This window comes from Daphnia carinata, chromosome 7, assembly GCF_022539665.2.
Source record: "Daphnia carinata strain CSIRO-1 chromosome 7, CSIRO_AGI_Dcar_HiC_V3, whole genome shotgun sequence".
Lineage (NCBI taxonomy): Eukaryota > Metazoa > Arthropoda > Branchiopoda > Diplostraca > Daphniidae > Daphnia > Daphnia carinata.
This window is the reverse complement of record NC_081337.1, coordinates 2,196,852-2,211,106: the sequence shown is the minus strand read 5'-3', so window position 1 is coordinate 2,211,106 and position 14,255 is coordinate 2,196,852. Positions and strand designations below refer to the sequence as shown.

At 41.9% G+C, this 14,255-nt stretch overlaps 1 protein-coding gene and 2 long non-coding RNA genes across 3 annotated transcripts; all 3 read right to left on the bottom strand.

Annotated features, from left to right (window-relative positions):
- Positions 1 to 1,241: 1,241 nt before the first annotated feature.
- LOC130703503 (uncharacterized) lies at positions 1,242 to 2,334 on the bottom strand (the record flags this gene model as incomplete). Its single annotated transcript, XM_057524957.2, has 3 exons — positions 1,242 to 1,905; positions 1,981 to 2,199; positions 2,272 to 2,334. Coding segments are annotated over 3 exons (846 nt in total), but the record flags the coding sequence as incomplete, so codon positions are not given.
- Positions 2,335 to 2,338: 4 nt separating this feature from the next.
- On the bottom strand, positions 2,339 to 4,427 carry LOC130703534 (uncharacterized). Its single transcript, XR_009004691.2, has 3 exons — positions 3,933 to 4,427; positions 2,584 to 3,092; positions 2,339 to 2,521 (listed from the first exon to the last, which is right to left on the bottom strand). It is a non-coding gene; the product is annotated as an uncharacterized LOC130703534 (long non-coding RNA).
- A 4,413-nt stretch (positions 4,428 to 8,840) lies between these two features.
- Positions 8,841 to 9,770, bottom strand: LOC130703535 (uncharacterized). Its single transcript, XR_009004692.1, has 3 exons — positions 9,525 to 9,770; positions 9,135 to 9,356; positions 8,841 to 9,020 (listed from the first exon to the last, which is right to left on the bottom strand). It is a non-coding gene; the product is annotated as an uncharacterized LOC130703535 (long non-coding RNA).
- Positions 9,771 to 14,255: the final 4,485 nt, after the last annotated feature.

The window sequence follows — 14,255 nt, the reverse complement described above, 5'->3', positions numbered from 1 at the left end:
GTCACGAGAATTTGTTTAGAAATCGAGTCAAGAAACGGCTAAATTATTCAGCATCGGGGAAGATGAATTGGACACCGATGCCACAGCTACCCCACGAGAAGAGAAAAGAAGAGATTTGCCGCAATCCGTCTGGTTTTAGTGACGCAGGGAAGACATTTACTGACAAAAAAACAAATTGATTTACGATCCACTTGAATTTTTTTTTTAGTTGGGCAGAATCAAATTTTACCTGAATTAGCACCTGGAGTTTGGAGAGCGAACGATTTCCAGTTAAACACTTCACTGGGCCAACGCTCGTTACCTTATCGTGTTATGACCAGTAGGCCATGGGAGGGATGCGGATTGGCATTCCGTTTGTGGATGGACTTCCAGACGACCAGCCGAGGCGAAAAAACAACATTGAGGCATTTCAGCGATGCATTCACCAATCAGAGCTATATCACAGCCGTTGTGCGTCGAGGAAAAGTTAAGTGAAAAAATCGGGCAATTTTTATTTATTTATTTAATTTTTATGTATTATTATTATCATTTATTCTTATTTCTTGCTTTTTGCGGTTCTGTTTTAACTTAAACGCATGAATTGTGTGATTGAAATAAACCAGGAAGCTTTCAAAGTGTATATCCTTATAAGTTACCCCCTTCTGTTACACAATTTACCCCTTTTATACATATTTCTTGAGCTTTAGAGAATAAAAATATTTTCTCCTATTAAAAATTCATGTTGTTAATATAGTTCATTATTTGTTTTATCGATTTTTAGTTAATTGCTCATTTTAAAGCAACAAAATGGTTGAAAAGCGGCAACGTGCAGCAGCGAAATTACGGGTGATAACTACCTGTATAAAGGAGATGCCTGTAACACCAAGCGTTGGGGTGGATGGAACTAGTGGCGCCATCCACGGCCAATGAAGGTGTCACGGCGTATTGAGCCGTGAATGTCCCCCATACCCCTGGGGTCATGCCTGCTATACGCAAGCCACATTACATTGAAGGCTATATAAGACCCACACAGGTAAGTCCACTAAGGTAACATCCCATAAGGTAAGTAGGGTTCCCGAGGAGGGAACCCATTTTTTCCCCTGTGGATCCTATATGTAATTATTCCTCAACGTACGGTTATTTGATGGCAAGGATATTTAATGATAAGTAAACAACAGTGGTTGTTTGTTTACATTAAATGCATTATTCCCAAATGTTATTTGTATTATTTTCTATCGTTTTACAAAGATCATTATCATTTCAAGATACATTTAAGACATGTTAACTCCTATAAATTTTGTGATTTTTGTTGTTGTTGATGCCTATATAACAGCTTGGTTGAATGTTAAATTTCCACATATTTTACAAAATCAAATGAACCGGACAGTTGAAAAGCAACGTTGAGTTGACGACATAACACTTTGAAATACATTTGAACTTGGAACTGGCTAAAACGGCAAAGTTTGAGAAGGACGCACTAGGGCATTGTGGCACCTTTTTCTTAAGCAAGTGCATTGGACGTTGTTTCCAGTTTCTCACGCGAAAAGTGATGTTGGCCATCCGCAGATGGTTCCGTTCAGAATAATCGAAGACATCCATGAAATCAGTCGTTTTTGCTTTTGAATGTGGTTCTTCGTAAAGGTTGTAGCGCCATTTCGATTGAAGTAAAGGCTTATGAAGTGTCTTCAAAGTCCAGTACAGCTCATTGCACGAATTGCCAACTTTATCTGAACGGCCTCGCTGAACTTGCCGACAAAGCGACGGAGAAAAATGGCCTATCCGGTGTACCGCTGATCCCAATAAGTCACTGGTTACATGGTAGATTTCCGATCCCTCATTCCACATTTGTTCTGCCACGAGATCATCCGTATCTGTAATTTGATCAAGCAATCTCATCTTGCACCGCAACACATCTATGAGGGCGCTCTAAAATTATCAAAAAAAAAAAAAGAAAGAAATATTTAGTCCCTGTGATATCAAGGCTCTTTTAAAGATGAATACAATTAAAGCAGCTTCCAAATAGAGAATATTTTTTTCAGTTTGCGCGATTTCATAGAATTTATATAGTAAGGCGTTCCAGTGTTCCAATGTAGCTGTGTCCAGATGCTTGCTGCTCAGACATTTTAGGGCCATCAACGCTCTCACAACGTGCCCAACAACATCAGCAATAATACGACTCAAGTTGTTGATGACATCATGGATTGAGCAGTCGATTGATAACTAAAAGATGAATATAAAGAAAACGTCACTACTTAAATATTCAAAACTTGTGTTATGGAAAAACCAAAATACTTTAGCCAAAATGTGTAACGTGCTGAAAATCAGGTGGAATATACTACTACCGCAGAGCAGAATTTATTGGTAGTTGTAATGAGCAAACATACGCTACATCCAAGCGCTTTTCTCTGCTGCATCGCTTTTCTGAAATAGTTCGCACCATGTGTCCCATACAGATGGGTCAACGTATTCTCGCTTAACTGTTCGTATTTTCCAAACAGGAATAAGGCGAGTGAAACAATCACTGGGCAACTTTGCGCAATATCTAAAAATATTTATCTTTCTGAAAATTACAGTCGTTTTTATTTAAACCCATTTGCGTTATACCTGTTAATGATGGAGATGGCGTTTTGTAAAGACGCATAAGATTTTGAAGCGTCACCAGAAGTGTACCGTTTCTCAATATTATTGAGCATATCTTCACTGTGAATGACGACCTAGGCCAAAGAGTTGTGATAGCCACCCTTACTTAGCAGAATTTGTTCAGTGGCATGCAAGTCAGAGAGATTCACCAGAAATTTATCCATGCGTTCCTTCTCGACCACCAGAAAATCATTTGATTTTTTAGCGCGCGCTCGAGCCTTTGAATGAACATACGCACGGTAAGGTTGTGGCAAATCGTGCCGAATAACCAGGTGGCACGCTGGAACGTCAATACCATCCTCTAGAACGCTCGTGGCTACGAGAGTATTACAATCGCCACTATGAAAACGTTTCATAACGTCTTCTTGCTTCCCGATCTTCACTTTCTATTTCCTTAACGGCCATGCCTTCAATCCGATCAACGGTATACAGTGGGTTAGATACGCTAAATAAGGGTCGCCTCGACTTGCATCCTAGACAACAGTAAATTAAGGTATTTAATCCAACAAGGATACCCGTACAAAACGTTAAGCTTACCCAAGCCTTGAGTTAGCTTAGATTGCGACCGCTCCAAACCCCTCCAAGCTAACGATTCCAAGCTTAAATTTTTTACGATTTAAGCTTGGAAATTCAAGCTAACCTAGGCCCGCGCGTCGCTAGCTTAGATTAGGCAAAGCGAAAAAAGGAAGCCCCTGGCTGGGATCGAACTCGAGTCTCCCGCACCGCAGTCGGATGTTCTATCCACTGGACCTTTCTATACATTCTATAATTATATTTCCGAACAATACAATAAGAATCTAGAAAAATACTTAGAATTTTTTCGACAATAGATCACAAACAGAATTGAAAAAAACATAAAGATAAAGTCGAAATTAAGTTCAACTTTCGTTCCCTCAAAAATAAGTACACCAATTATGCTAAATGTTTTTTATTTTCAAACTTAAGTATGATTTCTTAATTTTTTTAAAGAAAATTTATTATTTGAGATTAAAGTCCTATTATAACTCATGCTTGTTTTAAGCATTTCTTATGCTAAATAATATAAATTTTCCTAACTACCATTTTTCTAGCTTTCACTTATTTCAGTAGCTTCATTTTTGTAAGCTAAAAGGCAAGCCTGCGAATTCACAGCTTGCGCTAGTTTAATTTTAAGGCGCCGAAGCCACCCCCAAAACTCAAGCTAACCTAGACGTATCCCTAGCTTGATATCTGCAAGCTAGCGACGGGGAAGCTTGATGAAGCTAGGATTTTGGCATCGCCAAAACGCAAGCTTACCGTTTCGTACGGGTAATGTAACATCATCTTTTGATTACCTTTAACAGCTGATAAGAGTAGTTTGGCTGAGGTACGTAAGCCTCTCAGTGAAAATCATTCCACATAGCTGATAAGCGTCTTCTCGAAATTCGGTAATGACGACCAGGGAAATCAGGACGCCTATGACGACTGACGTGACCCGATTGAGTTGTTGGCCGACGCACAAAGGACAAGCCATTTTCAGGTAACTCTACGGGCTTTAATCTTTCCGTGGACAATTTTTGAACTTGATCAGCGAGACCGTCGGCATCAACTATTACGGTGGAATCTAATTGCTCGGATGGATCGTTGTTTCCGGGCAATTTTGAAGTTATTGGCGGTCGATAAATACGGAGTATGTCCAAAAGGCGAAGAACATTAAGGTGGCTAAACTTCTCTACTACTAATATTTGTTGGGATCGTGCCGATGAGCTCGAAGATAACTATTCAACCACTAAACGCGATCCATTATTTCTAGCTCGAGCCGAGTGGCTTCAGGCTTTGAGGATATTTCACACACTAATTCTTTAGGGTGTGTTGAATGCATATTGTTACGTTGGCAATATCCGATTCGCCACTACGGCGGCGACAACAGCGCTAGAACGGAAATCCCGCCCCAATTATGGCCGTCCATTGGAGCACCACCTTCGTCGCCGGATATAAAAGGGGCGACTTTGCATACCTGTGTGGCTTTTTGATTAATTGTTTAGGGCAGTTAGTTGCAGTTGTGTCATTAAACCCTTTTGGTAAAATACACATTATCTTTTAATCTGAAACACAACGTCTCTATCTTGGTTCAAGATCCATATCCGTGACATCGCCATTGGGTGAGTTCTTCACCGCCCAGACCATCGCAAGGCATTCTTTTTCCGTGATAGAGTAATTGTTTTCGCCTTTTGTCAAAAGACGGCTTGCGTATGCGAGGGGTCTTTCCACGTTATCGATACGTTGTAATAATACTGCTCCAAGACCGTAATCACATGCGTCAGGATGGATCTCGAAAGGCTTGGAAAAATCCGGATAGTCTAACGTAACGGCCCTGATCAGCGCTTGTTTTAGTAAATTGAAGCTTTCTTCTTGGGGTTCTTCCCATACAAAGCATGCCCCTTTTTTAAACATGTCGGTTAAGGGTTTAGCAGTATGCGCAAACTGCGCAATGAATCGCCTGTAGTATGAGCAAAAGTCCTATAAAGCTCCTAACACATTTTAGTTGGTCAGCGGGCTTAAGTAAAGAACACGGAGACGGAAATTTTTCAATTGCCTTTAGTTTTTCCGGGTCTGGGCGTATGCCTTCCCCGTTGATTACGTGCCCTAAAGCTTTCACTTCGCGGGCTGCAAATTGACACTTCACTAGTTTTATCTTTAATCCAGCTTTGTGTAAGGCATTCAGTACCTGCCGGAGTCGTATTAGATGTTCTTTCGTATCACCCGCGTAGATGATGATATCGTCTAGGTAGACGAGGCAGAGCGTCCATCGGAGCCCGGCTAATACCAGGTCCATCATCCGTTGGAATGTTCCGGGAGCGGAAGCTAAACCAAATGGCATTACCAAAAATTGATAGAGCCCGTCGGGCGTGATAAATGCTGTTTTGACTTTGTCCGCGTCGTCCATGGGTACTTGCCAGTATCCACTTTCTAAATCCATAGTTGAAAAGATGCAAGCGTCCCCCATCCTGGCTAGGGTCTCCTCAATCCGAGGCAGCGGGTAAACGTCTTGTACGGAAACAGCATTTAGTTTCCGATAGTCCACGCAGAATCTCCAATTCCCATCTTTCTTTTTTACTAAGACAACTGGTAATGCCCAAGGGCTGGTGGAAGGCTCGATGACACCTTTCTCTAGCATCTCGTCGACCTGCCGCTGTACAATAGCCCGTTCCTTCCAAGCGCTCTTGTACGGAGGCTGGTGAACCGGCGGCGTATCGCCCGTGTTAATTCGGTGCTGTGCCACACGGCAAACTCCCAGCTCACTATCGGCCAACGCGAAACATGACTGATACTCTTCCAACAGGTCAATCAATCTCTCTGTTTCTGGGGGTGGCAAGCCTTCGGCAATCCGAGCCCTGAATGTCTCCCTGGGAATAGGGATGACGCTGGATGGAGCTAACTTTCCTTGACTGAGTGCCAACACGGCCGGGTTCTCCTCGTCTACATCCTTTTTGCCCTTCTTCTCTCCCTCGTCTATTGTCACGATAACGGGTTCGATTTTTTCCATTTGTCCTAAAACGGTCCCTTCTCGGAGATAGGCTCTCTGGTGTGTTAGGTTCACAACAAACACTCGGTTTTGTGGGGAGTCACTGGACACTAGTACCTTCCCCGTGGTAATGCCTTTGACTCGTGCTAAATTGTCCGAAGGCTCTACCATCCAAACGTTTTTCTCTTGCACGGTAAGCTCTACTTCCACTAGAGCGAAGGTTCTCGGTGGAAGCATCCTTCCTATCTTGGCTACCAACTTCGGTGGCGACATTATCTGCTCGTTAATTACATTCACTGGTAATTCGCCTAGGGATGCCACTGCCCCCGTCTTCTTGTACTGAACAACCAAACGCTCAAACTGGCTTACGAAATCATTCCCTAACAGTAGTTCTATTCCTTGCATTTTCAAGAGAATGATTTTCCCACTGGCCTTGTGGCCCCGATGTTCAATTTCCAACTGAATGGCACCAAGAGGCTGAGTACTCTGACCATTTACCATAATAATGGCCGGTCCCTCCCATTCCACCAACGGTGCTTTTAGCTTTTCTTGTAGGCTCGGCGAAGAAACTGAAATTACTGCTCCGGTATCAATAACTGCCTTGACGGCCAATCCCTTACAGTTTACTTCTTCGAATATGAGCCGGGGAGAGTAGGTCAAATAAATCGGTACATTTTCTCCCTCTCCATTTTTACCTTCCATAGCCCTGTAATTCTTTTTCTGTTTTTCTCCGAGCGATTCCATCCCATAGCCAGTTCCTTCTTCTCCATTTTTAGCCTCCTCGGGCTCACCATCCATTTTCCTTTTTTCTTCGAGTGAAATCATTCCCACCGCCATTTGATCCCCATCTCGATCCATTGATGATCTAGATGTCCTTCTAGGGCTACGACTTTTCCTACTATCGTCCCTGTTATAACCCGAACGTTCCCGACTTCTGTTTCTTCCCCCACCTCGGCTTCCATCTTGCCTTGAGTTCTCACGTCCTCGCCGGTCCACATCACGTCCATTTGATCTCCTTTCATCCTCCCTTCCTTCCCGATCGGGTGTTGCTGATCGTGGTCTCGTATTACTCAGATTGGTCTCGCAAAAACGAGCAATATGACCGGGTCGTTCACATCGGTAGCAGATTGATTTACCGTCTGCTGTTCGAAAAGGTTAAGGTTTCTCCCCTCCCCTTCCCAAGCGTAATTGTTTAGTGCCTCGTTCCAGCTCTTCTATCCGAGCTGCCATATTGCGTATCAGGTCTTTTAACTCGTCATGGGACCCTTGGCGCGTGCCGTCTCGCTTTGCGTCGTACTCGTACGCTTCTTGTTTCAACGGAGTTCGCCTTTCTTCATAGTCAGCATACGTTACACGCTTGGCTGGAATAGGATCCTTCGCTTGTCCCATAAAATTAACTGCCTGATTCGGTTTCTCTGAATCCTCGTATGCCCTAGTATAAATTTTTAGCGCTCTCAAAAATTCATCTGTCGTCCGGGGCTGTCTAATTGTCATTTCTCGCTTCAAAGGCTGATTAAGCCCACGCAAAAGATAATCTACTTTCTTCGCTTCAGGCATCATAGGGTTCAATTTACGGCACTGACTGAGCACGTTATAGAAATATCCTACGACTGTTTCCGAAGCTTCCTGCTTCCGATTACGTAGCCTAGCTTTATGATAACGGTCGAAATCTTCCGATCGAAATGTTTCTAAAAATCGGGTTCGGCTTCATCCGGAGCAACATCGTCCCAGACCACCTGTCCTGATTGACAAGCTAGCCAATCCTTTGCTGTACCTTCCAAGAACAGCCCAAAGTATTCCGCTTTCTCAGCGGCACCCCATCCATTGAAATTTGCGGTACTCTCGAACCGTTCCATCCATTCAGTGGCATCGTCGTCTGGTCCTCCGCGGAAGACTGGTGCTTCACGATACTGCGATGGATGAGCCGGTGCACGCTGAGCGGCTCCTTCTGCCTGAGCTGGTACACGGGCGGGAGGTCCATCGTTTCCTCCAATTCCAGCACGCTGGGCCATTTCAAGCGTTGGTGCTACAACGAGCGGTAAAGCTCCCGAAAAATCGTCTAATCCCTTATCACTTCCCTCGCTCGGGTCAATACACGTTTGTTCTCCTACCCCACTATCTCTCGATCTTGCTTCCTGCACAAGCTTCCGATACCTACAAGAGGAATTTGTCCTCCCGTTCGATTCTCCGATCGGGTTCAGTGATACGATTCCTCTTCTCGGAATGGTATGGCCGATCGCTTGGGCAGCCTGTGCCCCTACTTCTGTAACTCTCTTTAGGGATTCCGCCTGACTTCCGTCAAAACCAGCGCTTCGTGGTCCTTCCTCGCTTATCGGGAACGCGGCTAACCCTCGTAAACGCCTGCTCTGCCTAGGCGGATCCACACTCATCCACCGAGCTACGTCTCTCTCTCCCACCCAATTGGTAGGCCTGTCGGGCTTTTACTACGCGCTTTTCACAACTTACTCGGACGGGTCTCAACCTAACAGCGAATCAAGGAAATTGGCCAGGTCTGTGGTCCTGTACCACGGCAATTTAAGGCACTTTCTAGCCGGCCGGTCACACTTCCCAAGGACCCCTAAACAGCACCTGCCTCCAAGTCCCTTATTCAAAAACTCCCCAAGACTCGTGCGAAAAGAACAACAATTGCGCTTACCTTACTCAGCCTAACAGGTGGTACCCTGCATCTCCACCATGTCACGGATATGGATCTTGAACCAAGATAGAGACGTTGTGCTTCAGATTAAAAGATAATGTGTATTTTACCAAAAGGGTTTAATGACACAACTGCAACTAACTGCCCTAACCAATTAATCAAAAAGCCACACAGGTGTGCAAAGTCGCCCCTTTTATATCCGGCGACGAAGGTGGTGCTCCAATGGACGGCCATAATTGGGGCGGGATTTCCGTCCTAGCGCTGTTGTCGCCGCCGTAGTGGCGAATCGGATATTGCCAACGTAACAATATATTAAATCAATCATTTAAATAGATGAGAGTAGAAATAAAAATTTTAATGCTTATGGTTCCTCACCGTAATGCTGATAAAACATTGTTTGAAAGTAAATAGCTGACTGCAATTTGTTTTCCCCAATAGTTGTCAATTGGAATAGTTCTATTGGCTTGCATATGTTAGTCACAATTGATGCAGTCAATCCTAGGATTCTTGGATGTAGACTGTTGGCTGACTTTTCATATAAAGCCAATATTTGTTTTTTTTCCAAGTGTAAAGAATCTTCCCGTGTGGGATGATGGACTTTACGGATTCAGACAATAAAATGTAAATTGAACTCGAGGCGTTTACCCACAATGATGTATGTGTTTATTATAAGCAAAGACATAAGAGTTAAGAAGACAAAGAACAAAGAAGAAGAAGAAACATTCAAGAAACAAGTTAAAAGAAACAAATATAATTGGGTCTTACCGTGATCACACGTATAGGGAACGAGAAGAAAAACGACACGAAGCGAACGTGATACGCAACTTCCACGAGAGCGATACACAAACAATAGTTCAAAATAAATGGAACTAGACAATCGAATCGCCGCGAATAAAGTCTAAACAATTTTACTGGACTGACTCTGCGAATAAATGTTAAGTAAAAGGCACAACTTCAAGCACAATAACATTAATAAAGTAAGAGAAATGCTTTCGTGCAACTACTCGAATCGGCTACAAGTTCCAGTCTGATCTTCCTCAGATGCTGGGTTAACCAAGAAACTTTGCATCTTGTAAAGTGGCGTGATTGGGAGGAGCTTGTAGGCTTCATGCGGTTAACCAATCAAAAGACGCGTTCAATATGGCGTGATATTGGTGACGTATCGTCTGCGTGAATCAGCTTGCAGGTGTTCATCTAGGTCAGCCGCGCTGCGTATGTTGTGGTGCAATTAATATGTTCACCCTTGATGATTAATAAAGATGTGAAGAAGAAGTATATGTTGAAGATGTCTATTTGGCTTCGTTACACAAGCTTCATCATTCACAACGTTACGGCAGTCAGCCAATATTAACAAATTAAAGTTGCTCGTTTCAAGGAAGTCTTTCAGGATAACCTCAAGGAAAACCAGGTAAGTCATAACAAGTAATTGGTTTTTTCCTAACTCATCTTTCCATCTAGAACAAGAACAGATGCATCAAATATTTTCAAAATACTCATCTGCTTAGACATACCTCTGGCAACTCCATTGTACTACACCTTTTTTCTCATGAAAATGTCCCACCGTCAAAGGAGTGTGATGACGCAAGTAGGCAGATCGCTGAAGCGCCAATTTAACTGTTGGTGTACGGTATACTGAGGAAAAACCTCCAAGTTGTTGTGAACTGATTAAATAGTTCACCAGAGAGGTATCTTCAAATACTGAAAACCACAGAAAAACATACCTTCAAACTTCAAAAGCTTTTTAAACGACCTTGCAGCAACAAACATTTTCCCACATTTTTCTGCTTTTAAACATGCAGTGGTGTTCTTGGATTTAGCAGATTCAAAGCATCCACCTACAAAGTTATGGAAGACAATTATGAATTTTATAAAATTTTACAGGTAACTCTAAATGAACTGTGGTTTAACAGACGAAAAGCTACGTTTTTCAGGATAAAAAATTGAAAACATCAGAATCTTTTAGGGTCTGAAGGATTTCTCTAAACTGAATTTTGATGAATAATTTTAAGATAACTAAATCAAATTTTAAATAATCTCACTTTGCAATGTCAGAACTAGACAGCAATCTCCCATATTCTTTTAGTTTGATGAGGGATGCTGAAAACTGAGATGACAATTTATTTCCATGTATGATTTGCTGTAAGAAACAAAATTTGGTTGACAGCATATAAAACTAGAATAAAAATTTCTAATTAATGTGAAAACAAATGTTAAAATTTAATAGAAGAAAGAACCAAGACGGTTAAAGGATGATGAAAATTAGTTGCCTTATGTTAACAACAAAGCCGGCATTCTGTGAATCCAAATAAACTCCCTCAACTAAAATGACAGCATTTTCTGGATACTCCTCACTATTGTTTTGTAATTTAACGCTTTAGGGGCGAGGAAAGAAGAGTTCGTCTTATCTCTAATGCTAACAAAATGAATTTCAACTAAAAAATGAGAGAACTTTCAATTGACATTTTTCACCTGCCTTACCCAGGTCACCTTAAGGAAATTCAAATCCCAGGTCACCTTAAGGAAATTCTAATCTGTGGAAATGGAAACCCGCAACGAAGCAAAAATGCTGAAATTGGAGATCGCAACAAAGGAAGAAATGAATGAAAAGGTTTAGCTAAGCGTGCTAGTCACGCGCCACCTAATGACGACCGAATAGAAGCATTCCGGTTTTCCGGCGGGACACTTTCCGTTCACGATCCGTGATTAGAGCATACGATTTTTTTATTGTGGTTTTTTCCGCGTGTAATTGTTTTTCTATCTTAAAAGAATTTTATTCGAAAGATACTAAAAGAAGTAAAGAATACAGTTCATTTGTTAAAATTGCCAATTGAGTTTATTTTGTTTACTAAATTGAACATTAAACGTCAGATTGAGCCATAAAGAGCTGCAGCCGTTTTACAAGTGATATGGTACAGTATAAAACACTTGATAAAACAATTTGTGTTTGGTAACGGTGATGGTTCGCTAGCGCCGTTACTGCGTGTATAACTGTTACTAATGAATGCTTCTCTAGTTGCAGGTATGGGAATGGCGGAAATGGAGGCGGAGATGGATTGGTGCAGTCAGTGGTTGGAGTGGTAGCATGTGCATGTGGTGTTACAAAAAAAATTCAGTAGCACTGGGGTTGTCGGTAGACCGCGTTTCGTGCGCCGCTCAATGGGTACCCCGACGTAATAAGATTACGTCAGCATGCACCTACCACACGGATCTCCAAACCACTGACATTCCTCCAATGCTGGGACCGCATTCTACAAGATTAGTGCCAACGTCCTGACAGGATTGGTCTTAAAAAAAGGTAAGAAAAAAAACTATGTGACTTGATCACTTGAGGAACTAGTGATGAACTGAGGAAGTTGATCACTTGAGGAACTAGTGATCAAGTCACATAGTTTTTTAGTTTTTTTTTTCTAACTTCCGCCTCGGCCTACGGGCCAAGAAAGGAGCACGGGCATGGCCCGTGCTGCTACATTGAAGAAGCACAGAAATACTATTAGTTAGCCATGCATTTTAAAGCTGAATGGTGAAATTTGATGTCAGCTTTTGATACGCCTATTGTTCTTGCATCCATCATATTTATTCGTTTATCGCAATTGTTCCCAAATTGAAGCATCAAGTCAAACGAGATGGTCCATACACTAACATGTCCACGTTAACCATTCGCTATTCAGTTTCTTTTCCGTTGTACGACGTGTGTACAAAAGAAGCGTGGCCTGGTGAATCGGGTTTATGTTCAAAGTTACGCCTATATGACGCATCTTTTCACTTTAGCAAAGGCCTTATGGAAATTCTTATTGGCAGATTAATAAGGCTTAAAGAATCCTGTCTTATACCTTTCATTTTCCAGTTTTTAACACTTATCTCTTAGTCACTAGTTATACATTAACAAAGGCAAGGCCTTATTACATTTGAGTTTTTAAAATGAAATTCTGCAATGCAACGTGCATTTATGTATCATTAGGAATTTTATGTGCAAGTGCTACAAGTGTAAGTGTATCTATTGTTCCTTTTCCTTGTAAGTTAACTTCGCATTGTATAGTAACCTGTTGAATAACGGAAAATTTTCAATTTTGTTCAATATTTCTTTATTCTGCGGAAAGAAAAAAGTGCTTCGAGATTGAAAGGTTCGGAAGAGAGTCCCTAAAATAAGCCATTGCAAAAGACGTTCGGCTGAAGGAATCACTGGAGAGACTTGCGCCTTTTTTTTTTATTGTTTGAGTAGCCCTTTGTATTCACTTGGAAGCGTTATACCATAAACATGATTCCTAGCGAATGTTTATCAACATGCAAAAAGGAATTAAGAAAATTTCTATTTTAAAATATTAAAGAAACACAGCAGTGTGAAAACAATTAACAAACAAAATTCAAACACCGATTACGTAGTGGCTTAAGTCCCCGAACGCTCACGGCCGCATCGACGCAACTTGACTAAAGTAAGATAAATCCAGCCCACATGTAAAAGGTCATCATCACTGCCCTCTCCCAACTTTAAACACTCATGTATTCACTCTTGTCATTTATTCAATGCTGCTGCTGCGTCTCACGAGGTAAATTTAGCCCTAGAAAACTGAAGGAACGGGATTCATACGTTTTGCTGAGGTATTTTTTTATGGATTAGTGCCGTTTAGATTTAGGCTGCCCAGAATCTAGCTTTTGCGATCAGTCTCATTTCATCTGTGAAATATACCTGTTATGCCAAAGTCTTTTAAATCAGGCAAACAACTATTGAAAACTAATTACGGAAATAAAATTTTTGAATTAAATGAGATGATCAGCCATAGATATTTAAACTATTCATCCAGCAGCCGAAACTGGCGCTTTTTATTTTTATTTATAAAACTTACGACCAGCTGTTGTCATTTAAAGTACGGACGCCAACTGGTAGTTGTCACTGAACCTTCGTTAGAAGGTTCCACAAATATGTTGTTTGTGTAAAAAAAAAATGTGCGTAAAGCTGGCGTGCAATGATTTGTAGTATGCTTCTATGTAATAGTCCGAAAGGTTTTGTAATTAAACGTACCACGATGTTGCTGGATAAACTTCTGTGTATTGCACAGCTAACTGAGACAACCACACTGTCTCTAGCCTCGTCCCTCACTACCCGCCCGATACACACCGGTCTCTCTTCTCCATCTCAACTTGCCACCTGTCGACAGCCCAGAACACTACATCCCTTCAAAACTAACACAGGACAGATTAAGGACACTGAGTGTGACAGATTGAGTATGGCGACAGCAATGAGATCGAAACAGAAATCGAGACGGACATGTGGAGAAAGAGAAGGAGATACAACACGTTCACAAGGGGATTACACACATAACCATCATTTTCCTGAGTTTTAATTTCCCTTCGCATTCCTCTTACAAAAAGTCTTGAGTCAGATAACCCGGTCGCCTACTCGTACGGCCTGATCTCATCACGACAGGATTTCTTTCTGCTCCCGCTGTTTGTGCGCGCTCTGACATCTCAAATCCATGAAAGGCAACTCCACTGCTTGGG